The sequence below is a fragment of the Atta colombica genome, unplaced genomic scaffold (assembly GCF_001594045.1).
Source record: "Atta colombica isolate Treedump-2 unplaced genomic scaffold, Acol1.0 scaffold108, whole genome shotgun sequence".
Taxonomy (NCBI): Eukaryota; Metazoa; Arthropoda; class Insecta; order Hymenoptera; family Formicidae; genus Atta; species Atta colombica.
In genome coordinates this window covers 143,418-156,117 of record NW_017259193.1, presented here as the reverse complement: position 1 = coordinate 156,117, position 12,700 = coordinate 143,418, and the positions used below count along the sequence as shown (strand labels likewise).

General features: G+C 33.7%; 1 protein-coding gene across 1 annotated transcript in view; it reads right to left on the bottom strand.

The window, feature by feature from the left end:
* The window catches only part of LOC108693185 (ras-specific guanine nucleotide-releasing factor 1-like), a 121,296-nt gene that overhangs the window by 13,887 nt on the left and 94,709 nt on the right, over window positions 1-12,700 (bottom strand). The window contains exons 11-14 of the mRNA XM_018201999.1: window positions 11,160-11,411; window positions 9,777-9,937; window positions 1,535-1,917; window positions 921-1,097 (exon numbers count right to left, since the gene is read on the bottom strand). Coding sequence (XP_018057488.1) covers window positions 921-1,097; window positions 1,535-1,917; window positions 9,777-9,937; window positions 11,160-11,411 — 973 coding nt within the window. The remainder of the gene's footprint in view (window positions 1-920; window positions 1,098-1,534; window positions 1,918-9,776; window positions 9,938-11,159; window positions 11,412-12,700) is intronic.

The following is a 12,700-nucleotide window of genomic DNA, read 5'->3' as shown; positions in this document are numbered from 1 at the left end:
GAAAATGCAAAATTGATAATTAAAGGTTTAAGTTCGCGATAGTACGTGGTGTGAATTATGTATTCTAGCCTAATGGGACAATATGCATGTGAAAGAATTTTATCTTTAAATCGTTTTTTTATCGAGCTCGATACGATAATTTTTTGCTGAGTTACCCTAAATTTAAAATACTGTCATTAGCTCAAATTATGATTGTAATTCTTTCCAATATGAACCGTGTGAAGTTTGATTATAAAGTAGACATTTCAAACTTTTTTTTACATTTTTAAACATATTTTTATCTTCATTATTTATCAAGTTGTGATTTGAAATTTTTCCCAAATTTTTTGGGCACATACCTCTTTTTTTGGAAGTGAGTGAGTGAGTGAGTGAGTGAGTGAGTGAGTGAGTGAGTGAGTGAGTGAGTGAGTGCGTGCGTGCGTGCGTGCGTGCGTGTGTGCGTGCGTGCGCGCGCGCGCGTGTGTGTGTGTGTGTGTGTGTGTATTTCGTGTTTTAGTAGTAATATTGTTTAGTAGCAATATATATCTATTAATTTTTGATATTGAGTTTTGTTGAAAAGAATATATCAAATATATGCACAATAATATCAATTTTCAATTTTTTTTTTAAATTACTAAGCAATGTAATAAAAATGAAAAAGTCAGAAACAAGCAAACAATTGCGTCAAAAAATAAAAATTCATTAAACATTAAAATCAGAGAAAGAAAACATTAAAATAGTTTTTCAATAAATATATAATGAATGTAAGTTTCGATTTTTAGTTTTCCTCAGAATCGATAAAATAAATTAATTTTCTATTACAATTTATTAATTAATTCAAAAAGACTAATAATAAATTAAATCGAAACGTTCTTAATTAATTATTTATGAAAAAACCTAGTTTTAATCTTTTTTTTCTTTAATTTTGATGTTTAATAAACTATTTTTTATTACTTGTCTGAATTATTTGCTCATTTTTTATCTCTCCATGATTTTTATTAATGTATACACCTGATACTGAGCTTGCGCCGCTAGTTCGTCTCGGTGAAAAGCTTTTTCTTCGGTCCTCGGAATATAATTGCGTTTCGTTTGCATTTGTTCCTAATACGTCTAAGGATCTAAAACATAAATACAGAAAATGTTATTGTCAGATATGCCAAGAATAATTTCAATAATGTATAGAAATCACTTTCTACGAAGGAACAATAGCAATATAACATCATTAATAAAAGAACTTCTTTATTACATATAGTCTTGTCCGTAAGTACATAGCATCCTTTATTTATTGGAAGAGACAATAATAAGAGCCAAAGAAGAAATAATAAAATATCGAAATTGCTATAAAAATAAATGTTACTTTTCAATAAAACTATTTTTAATCGATTTTTCGTTAAATATAAAATGTTTACGTCAATTTATGGAGATGTTTATACTTATGGTCAAGATTGTATTATCGAGTTTTTGTAATAGATCGATGATTATGACATTTCATTCAATTCTTGAAATTTTGTAATTAAATTTTAAGCTTATAATTGTTATGATTCGTTATATTTACACAAGAGATCCGGTGGTTATTTGTGCGTCCGGTGGCTCGGCTTCATAAAAAACTTTTTTTAAGGCTTCCAGCACTGTGACGCCGTCGGTGAATACTCGATATGTCAACAGAAATGTGTTGAGAAAATCAATACTAAGAAACCTGAGGTCGGTCAATCGCTGTAATAGTCGCTCGGGCGTCGCGGAACGGATCTGCGGTATTTTGCAGGAGTTCAAAGTACGACTGAATCTGATATCCACGTCGTCCTTAAACAGCTTTGGGTCGTTCCGGATGGATTGTGGCATCGTGACGGAGCTGGTGTCCGACAACGATCCATGAAGCAGATCGTTAAAGTGAACGTTGTCCATACATTGACTTATGTCACTAACCCACGCTGCTTTTTCCTGTCAAAGTTTGCCGTACCTTAAGGTATTAATACGTATATAGTAGGTACATAATAACAAAAGCAAAAATTTGTAAACTTCGTAATTTTATTATTTTTATTTGTAATCGTTTCAGTCAAATATGAAGTACAACTTTAAAGTATACGCTTTACATCGATTATACACGCGTATAAATAAAAATTTTTTATTCGTCAAGAGATAGCTAACAAAAAAAAATGATCTTGCTGAAATTTATTATATATAAATATTTCAAAATTGATCTAAATACAGATCTAAAATAAAAATAAATACAGATCTAAAAATAATTTTAATTAAATAAGAGAAATCTTATATCCGGTCAAAGCAGATTTCTGGCAATATTTTGTACAATAAATTATTTGCAGATTTAAAATTCTCATTAATATCAAATTATTATAATAATATTTTTATGAAGATGCATTAAAAATTATTAAATTGCTCGTTAATTTTGTTGAGAATGTTTAGCGCACTTTTAAGCACTCGCATTCCAAATGTCCGCAAACCAATAAATTGTTCTCTTATTGCAACACGCTTTCTATCTTCTGCTTGCTCTATGTTTTACTTATTCACTTACATATTTTGCTACTATAGACTATTATAGCATTTTCGCACTGGGAAAATTGGTGCGCACCAACAAAACTGGCGCTGTACTTTAGATGAAAACTGCACTAGTGCAGTAATAATGTAGGTTTAGTGTGCAGTTTAATGGAACATATAATTAGACATCCATTTTATAACACCTTTAAAAATATATATTAACTATATTCAAATTTAAATTACTTATTTTACAATATTCTGATTCATTTATTTATTTAAAATCTTCTTTTTAAATTAAATTTTAACATTACAAGAGTTTTTAAACGTCAAAATGTCATTGCATAGCTATTATTAGAAACATTGAACAATGTCAATTTCTTATAACATTAATTATATAATAATGTAATATTATATTATAATATAATATAATATCATAGCACGAATCTCAATTTCAACATTGCACTGGTCTCCACTGACTTCGAAGAACAGTGAAACAAAAGTTGAACTCAGTACAAGTTTTTTTCACCAGTTTTATCAATAGAACATTAAATACTGAACTCTAGTTTCCACAGTGGAACAACACAATTGCACTCAGTGCGCACCAGTGTTGCATCAGTTTTCCAGTGAAAAACGCTATTACTAACTTCTCTTTGCCTTCTTTAATAGACGATATCCCCCTTTCTTCTTATGTTACATGCCCGCTTTCGTATGCTTTTCGTTATTATAATTATTTTGTGACATTACTGTATTATTATTAATAAAGACTTGTGAGATACGAATAACCACGCGATCTTTTATGTGTTGCCTGCGATAGACATCAAACTTTCACACTTAACAGATTATGGGCTCAGGACACGTGCAGAAATTCAGTGCGTGAAGACTGTGTTTTCTTTCTGATGCTCATTATTATAAAGAGGACAAGATGAGTGAATTCGTAGATCACAAAATTCAGCGATGCAAACTTCCAAGCATGGAAATTCAGATGAATGCGATATTCATATCAAACGATATCCTGGACATAATAACTGGCAATTCCGAAGCAATCGGAAGAATGCCACGAAAGAAGCGGTAAAGAAAATTTGGATGAAAAAAGGCTATGTTTATTTTGTCGTCTACGATGGATCCTGCAGACTTATTCTGTAACTTTTAACGCAAATTTCGTCATCATTATAACATCGTTACGCAGCTTTTTTACCATGATGAAAAAATTGCGCAGCAGCGTTATAATGATAACAAAATTTACGTTGAGAGTTACAGAATAGGCCTGCTGGACAACTTGAGCCTCTCCTAATATGCAAGGTTCGTCAAACGATATGTGGAAGAAATTCCTCGTTTTATATGAACAATGTAGTGAATCTAGTAAATTAATCTTGATGACCAAATTTCACAATTATAGGATGTCGGCGGATGATCGCGAAGCATATTGCAAAGGTAGAAAATATGACCAGACAATTGACAGATCTGAACGAAAATATTTCAGACATAACTATTATGGTCAAAATTCATGGTAGTTCGCCATTCAAGTATAATGCATTTGTAACGAGGTAGCTTGGGATAGCGTGGATGCAAACTCTAGAAAATCTGATGGAAGGAAGAGAGCTGGATGACAGCGATGGATGATGCAACGAGTGCTTTAACAGTCGTGAACGCGTAAGTAAGCCGCATATCCCACGATAAAAAGGATAATCCTAAATCATTCGACTATAAGAAAAAGGACGTAGTTTCTACTGTTATAAGAAAGGCCACGTTTTAAAATATTGCCAAAAAAGAATTCAATCTCAAAACTCTACGACTCACAAACTACAAGGACAAGATGAAAATCATGGCGCATTTATAGCAGAGACAGATGATACAAGGACAGTTAATCTAAAGGACTCTTGGACAGTGGAGCATCAAAACATATATCTTTCCGTCATGACTGGTTCCACGATTTTCAAGAAGTAAATGATTCTGTTGCAATAGGTAATAGAACTATATGCCAAGTTAAGGGACGTGGAATAATTAACATGAAGCAAAAAATTGACAATCAATGATTGACGGAAGACTTCGTAATGCACTTTATGTACTGTCCCTCAACAGAAATCTATTCTCCGTGCGTGCCTGCACAAAGAAAGGACATCAAGTTATCTTTAATGCCACATCACAATCAGTCAGAATAGAATATTCATGGCTTTTGGAGTATCTCCTGAGGTAAATTTTATCGCATGTTGTTTCAAACCTGTAAAGAGAAGCAAACGTAATTGCCGCCTCAAATCTACGTTTATGACATGAACATCTTGGTCACGTGAGTTTAAAGTTGCTTCTCGAGATGAACAAGCAAGGGTTCCTGAATCTTGGAAGAATCTTTAAAGATACTAAATTATTTTGTGATCAAATGGGAAAGCAGCACAGACGCTCGTTCAAGAATACAGAATCTAGAGACATAATGCTAGAAAAACTTATTTACACGGATGTGGGCTCATGCAGAACGAGTCAATAGAGAAGGACATCGCGTTTCTACATCATTTTCAAAGATGATGCATCAAGTTTTACACATACATACTTCCTTCGACATAAATCGGACGTCTTCGAGAAATTTAAAGAATATTATGCTCTTGTAACGAACAAGTTCAATCGATCAATCAAAGCTATTAGGATGGATAATGGAAAGGAAAACATCAACAATATGAAATCCTTCTTGATGTTTCAAGAAGTCCAGTTGGAGATGACAGTCCCTTATACGCCAACAAAATGGCTGTTCAGAAAGGCACAATAGAATACTATTAGAGAAGGCTCATATCAATGTTATATGCCAAAGAGCTACCATTTCGATTGTGGGCCGAAGCCATAAACACGGCCGTACATATATATATAATCGAACTCCGTTATCTCAAAGATGCTCGAATCCCATACGAATTATGAACTAGAAAACAGACAAAGGACTATTTCAAAACCTTTGAATGTGAGGTCTATGTACAGCGAAGAAAATGGGAGGCAAAATAAAAAAAGTATGATGTTCGTTGGATATCAAACAGAATCAATTGGATATCAGCCAATTATCGCTTCTATAATATTGAAATAGGCACAATCAAAATATTCCGTGACGTCACATTTAAATTTATGAGAAATCCGAGCACACGGGTATTTCGAACGAGAATGAAATGACTCTACCTCTCTACACTTCTGATCCAGAGAGAGAAAACAAAACTAACAATATTCAATAAAAGAAAACCGATGGTTTACCAGGTGTATAAGCTTAAATCCGCTGTTTTTTAGTCAGAAAAACACATTTTTTTTCCTAGGAAGCAAAAACAAATTTATTCAAAGTACTTGCCTTCGCTAACTATACATTTTTCTCATCTTTCGGGCAATTTGTGTATACCAAAAAAATTCCTCATCTTTCGAGGCAAATCACTCATCAAGCCATTTTCGAACTTTCTTTCTAAGAATTGAAGTGCCACTCAGCGAACGCGTGGCTCATCGACGAAAACAGGTGATAGTCAGAAGGTGCCAGGTCTGGTGAATAAGCGGAATGGGATGGCACTTCCAAGTTGAGTGTCCCCAAGTAGTTTTGGACCATTGTTGACGTGTGCGATGGTGCGTTGTGGAGGAAAATCAGCTTGTCATGTCTTTTCCGATAATGCGGCCTTTTTTCACGCAGAGCACGGTGCAATTTGATCAGTTGTTGGTGGTAGCGATGAGCATTAACAGATTCATCAGGTTTTAATAGCTCGTAGTAGATGACACCCTCCTGATCCCACCAAACGCACAGCATCGTCTTCCATCCGAAGCGATTTGGTCTTGAGAAAGATGTTGATGGTTGGGCGGGATCAACCCAAGATTTCTTGCGTTTAGGATTCTGAAAATAGATCCACTTTTCATCGCCTGTCACAATCCGATGCAGGAACGACTTTCTTTTTTGTCTGGCAAGCAGAATTTGGCATGTGTTTTGGCGTCGCTCCATCTGCCTATCGTTCAGTTCATGCAGCACCCATTTTCCGATCTTTTGAACCTTCCCCGTGGCATGTAGCCGCATGGAAATGCTATTTGAGAAACACCCAATTGCTCGACAAGCATTTTTTGCGATTGGATATCGTTCTCGTTCAAAAGAGCCTGCAATTGACAGTCCTCAATCTTTCTGGACCGATTTTCACGCTTCTTGTCCCTCAGATCAAAATTGTCGTTATTGAACCGGCGTCCATGAAACCAATCTCTGCATGTTGTTTCCGATAAAGCATTGTCGCCATAGGCCTCCACAAGCATTCGATGCGATTCGGCAGCCGATTTCTTCAAATTGAAACAGAAAAGCTTTGCTTTCCGCATATGCTTTTTTTAGCAAAAAATTAGACATGATTACGAAAGAAAAAATGTATGTTGTTGTATGAAATTGCTGATGATGTGCACTAGTTAATGTTGACAGATGTCAAACACATAAAAAAAAGTGTATTGTGTGCCCAGGATAGCTTTGTACGCTCACTAATGCCACCTATGAGCAAACAGCGGATTTAAGCTTATACACCTGATAAGAGGTGTTGAGAAGTTAGAAGGCGAAGAAACAACGAAGATACTATATGAGGATGACAATGATTCAGAGCGAGAAGAACCTCATCATAATCTCAGAGACAGAGCGCTAATAAGGAAACCAGAAAAATACAAGACAAATTTCACCGAGTTGAGAAAATCGTTGACTTACGAGGAAGCTGTCACAGGATCGTACACCAAAAAGTGGAAAGAAGCTCTCAGAAAGGAACTTGATACTCATGTCAAGAATCACATTTGGAGCCTCTAATAGAACAGTCGGATATAAATGGATCTTTAAGGTGAAGGAATCGTCAGATGGAAATCAGCTACGACACAAGACTCGATTTTGTGCAAAAGATTTTACCCAAAAAGACCGCAAGAGACTATGAGGAAATATTTGCTCCTGTAGTAAGGTATGAGTCAATCCGTACACTCTCCTAACCACAGCAGCGGAACATGATTTACAGATGACACAATTTGACGTAAAGACCACCTTTCTTTATGCAAATTACAAGAAGAAATAGATATGGATGTTCCGGAGGGTCAGGCTTATACATCGACGATGATATGATATTCGCGGAAACAGAGAATCTCGCGCTCAATGAAATTGTGGAAGGCACTGAAAAGTAGTTTCGACATTACTGTATGTAGTCCAAAGTTTATTGGGATTCAAATTGAGCATGATAAGGAGAATCACTATTTTATATAGCAGAAGAACGACCATATATTGATCGTAGCATTGCTCGTTTTAATATGAGAAAAGCGAAAACTGTTAGTGTAATATGTCAATAACTCCTCATTTAATTGCCTCAATTATGAATGACAAAGGTACTGGAAATGAAGAGTATCCCTATCGTGAGGCAATCAGCTCTTTGGTGTGTCTGATTAATACGTCCAAATATAGCATTCGCCGTAAACGCTTTAAACCGTTATCTCACATACTATACCCATGCATATTGGAGCGCTGTTAAATATATTCAGATATCTTCAAATTACTGAACTAGGGAGTTATAGAAAAACTAATGTAAAAGCAGTCCTACTCGCTTACTTGGATGCTAGGGATCTAGTCATCCGACATTCTACATGGGAATATATTTTTATGCTCTCAAATAGTCCCATTTCTTGATGTTCACAACGATAAAAATTGGTCTCTTTGAGTATGACTGAAGCTGAATATGTAATTAAATGAAAACTTTCAAATGATGATATTCATAATTCTAGCAATAAGGCAACTGATCTATTGATAATTAAAGCACGATAAAGCTAGTTAAGAACTCAGAATTTCATCAAAGAATTAAACATATAGACATACACTTTCATTTTATTAGAGAAAAACTTATTCAAGACAAATTGTGCATAAAATATGTTAAATCGGAAGAATAGTATGCAGATTTTCTTACGAAAGCTCTCCCAAAAGAAAAATTCGTTACATTGTTAAATGCAATAGGAATGTATAGATACATAAAAGCACTCGAACAGGGAGAGTGTTGAGAATGTTCAGTGTACTTTTAAGCACTCGCGTTCCAAATGTCCGCGAATTAATGAACTGCTCTTTTATTGCAACACGCTCTCTAGCTTCTGCTTGCTCTATGTTTTACTTATTCACTTACTAATTTCTCTGTCTTCATACTTATTAACTTCTCTCTGCCTTTTTTAATGGATATTATAATATGTTCTTGCCTTTTTCATTAACGTTCCCATTTTTATACGCTTTCCGTTATTATAATTATTTTGTGACATTACTATTATTATTAATAAAGGCTTGTCAGATACTAATATACGAATAACACGGTCTTTTGTGTGTTGCCTGCACCATTCCATACTTAACAAATTTAATAAATGATATTACTATTCTGATTCTGCTCATGATAACATTTCAATATCAAAAAAGATTTTGACGCGTGATTTGCAGAACCAGTATATATGCGTCATAAATTCACACAGAATTATTTAAACACTAAGATCCACTTTGACTAAATAGTATTTCTGTTATTTAATTAGATTTATTCTTATTAGATCTATTTTATCGACTCAAATTCGTATCGTAAAAATAATTTTATTTAGAACATCAAAATAATTATGTAGGACGCTCAAAAACTAATTGCTAGAATCTTAAACCTTTTTCCAGCATTGTTAGCAACACACTTAAAACGTTCTATGTAATTTTAATTCAACAAAATTATTTTCAGGGAGAAAATTACTTTGTAAAAATAACTCATTGAACAAGTAATGATTTCAGAAACAAGAATAACCACTCATTACTGATTTCGAGAAGAAACTTGTATCTATTACTGTTGTATTCAAAAAAAGGAATGAGTTGTACAATTTCTTATTTACTTTTTTATCGAATGTTGAGTATCCTTTTTTCAGAGAAATTGTTTTGGTCACTAATTGGCCAACTCAATATGAGATCTATATAATAGTTATGATAATATGGTTACTCAAACAACACATAGTGCTGTTATGTTTTCTTCTCTTGAAATTTGCTTAAACACATTCCATATATATGTATTGTACGTGTATAAAATAACAATTATATTCGTTATCATTACAGAAAAAATATATAATCGTGTTAATGTTACAAATAAGAAAATATAACATCATTATTTGTTATAGAAAAAAAGTAATTATCACGACGTTACAAGTAATTAATTCTCAACTCTGATTATTTTCAAAGTTCTGTGTCTAAATAAATTTTTAGATACTTCAATAAGATAATTCTTTCCGTGTATGAGTATCCTATATAATATCCTATATAACAAGATTGTTGTTTTAATACAATTTTATGTATAATTTAAACTTACTTGCATGGTAGGCGCCACGAGATGGACGATCACCTGCGGTCCACCGGATTTTATATCAAGTACAATCTTGAAATCGCGATTCTGCAACTGGGAGGTTCCACTGCCGCTACCACTTCCGCTACTTTCACTGATGCCGCTTGACATCGAACATACTGACAGTCCTAAAATTAGTTTACAGTTGCTACTTGGTAGCACTGAATAAATTCTCTACCATTTGACACAACTTGCAATACACCTTTATATTTAAAAAATACATGAAATTGGATATAAATATAGCAAAATGAGAAGAAAGTTTACATTGTGTACAAAATAATTTAAGTAATTAATAGCGTGTATGTTCTTTTTATAATCTTAATACGGGAGAATGGAGTAATGACAAATGCGGAATAATGGCAGATACAATAATATCGATATATTAAAAACAAATCTTATTTCTTCATTTATCGACAACTCAGTTGTCACAAAGTGTTAGATAGTGGCAGAATAAGGTTGCGCATAGAATTCAAGGTAAATATAATTGAATTTTTCGGTCCTTTTTCAAATAATTTTTTTGCTAAATGAAACTGCATACAATTATTGTTGTGTAAATGATACAAATGAGTTACGCTAAAAATAAAATAAGCTCAAATCAAACAATATTTTTTATAATCAATATATTTTATCTATAGCTTCGATCTAATCTCTAAAAAAAATTATATTTTGTTATTCTTATGACGGGGGATAATGACGAACGAATTGGATGAGACAATCCCTAACGATCGCCATTAATTCCTTTCTATTTTCACAAATATCTGTTATGTAAATGACTCAATAAAACACACAGTCTTGACCTTACGCAAATTGTAAATAAAAATTCAAAATTTCATTTGTCAAAAGATGAAAGAAACATGCTTTCAATTGAGTAATAACATCACAAAAAATCATAAAAAAATTTTAAGAGGGTGACCAAATAAAAAAGATATAGTACCAAAGATAAAGTACCAAAGAAGAGAAAAAAGAAAGAAAAGAAAAAAAGAAAAAAAAGATTAGAAGATGACTTTTGTGATAATTAGTACTCTAATCGTGATTATTCTATGATACCTAGTCGAAAAATTACAAACAGCAAGAGGTTTGTTTTGTTATTAAAAATTTATTTCATGTTCAAATCTAATAAAAAATGACAATAGACGTAAATAAACAAATAGTGTATAATTATAGGCAATTAAAAAACATTTCTTGGCTTTTGTTTTATTTCATTTTCTCTTTAGGTATTTCGTCATTACTCCACTCTCCCTTACATTGATTGAACATATTATCAGTTTTTAATTAAACATTTCTGTATTGCCGATTTAAGAAGATTTCAAAGAAAGCAAATCAAGTCATTAATTCATTAATTAATCATACCATCATCATCTATGGCGCCCTGGTCACTCGGATCTTCAATCAGCACCGCATCGGAAAGGGGTATCTTGCCAATCTGTGCAACCAGATTTAAGCGGCCATCATCATCGGACTGTCGCGTTGTGAGCAACAGATGATTCGAGAAAAGAAAACACTGTCTAACAGCCTCCCTGTCGCTCGCGGCTTTGCCGCCAAAAGTAGCGCTCAATCTACTTCGCGCACCACGCGGTTTATCTACGAGTTGTATGAGTGTACCTGAAAGAAGCCAGTGAGACAATTAGATCAGATTTATGTAAAGTCGATCAGATATTTATACAATTATTATTAACATCACACGAATAAATAAAGTCCTCGTCGGAGAAAATAATGCTTGATAAAAATAATTTCGTCTTCCTGACGTGTTCGAGTTTCCTTGAAATAATCAATACAATTAGGGGAAGCCGCCAATGCTCATTTAAAAATAGCACGTTGGACGTGTTGCCGCGGCGAATACGAAATACACAGTATCAGGTCTCTGCTGCTGACGTCATACAGAAATTGAAATTTATTTCATTCAGCTCTTGATATTAAGGATTTCTTTTCATTTAATGCTCGCAGCATTCATAAAATCATTTCATCTTTGTTGTTTATCAAATATTAAACAAAAACAAATAATATTTGCGAGTGTGAGTATCAAGTGAAACGCGCACCCTAAATATTCTCAATAATGAGAAGCATATTTTTGAAACTGTGAATCGAAATTTAAACTCGCTGAGATTCTTTCATCAGATTAATTTTTCTCCAAGTGAAGAAAGCAGATAAAATTAAACAAAAGCTTCGATGAGAATTTTAGAAAACAGCTTCAATGTCTAACTCAATCAGATCAATTGAAATTAGATATAGTTCACATTTTTTTTTTTTATTTAGAAAGAAACATTGCATACTTATATTTCTACAGATAAATCAAACAAAATAGAAACTTTTGAATCAACTTTTCCTTGAAGAAAATAATTTCATCTGATATCATGTGTATTTTACATATCCATTTTCTTATGGAGAATTATTATTTATTATTCATTTTTTGAAGATTTCAATCGAGATTTCCCTTTAACATTATTGAACGAAAAACAACGTGTGTACCTGCAGACTTATCCAGATAAAAAGCTATTGCTGATTCTTAAGCTCCCGAATATCCTTGGTCCCTATCATATCACACACATTGCTTGGTCCCATCTATCTCGCGGCTATGTTAACGAACTCGCGAAACATCCATGATCCAGTGTGTAACCATGCCAGATTGATAGACCAACAAAATGGCAATGCCACGAATTGGTTGCGGCTTGTTTCGTTCTTTCGTTCGTTCGACCTCTAGCCTCGCAATATTGCTGAATATTGTCTCACACACAGAAACAGATTTCGAACAAATCTTAGTCCTCATCACCCTCAAACGGAATGTGATGTTCGCACCGTCTGATCTTTTTGCTGTGACGAAAAACGAACGAGAGGTGATCACATTCGCGAGATGGTCTTTGCCCTGCCGTCGGCGAGAGCGCGAGAGACGTTTA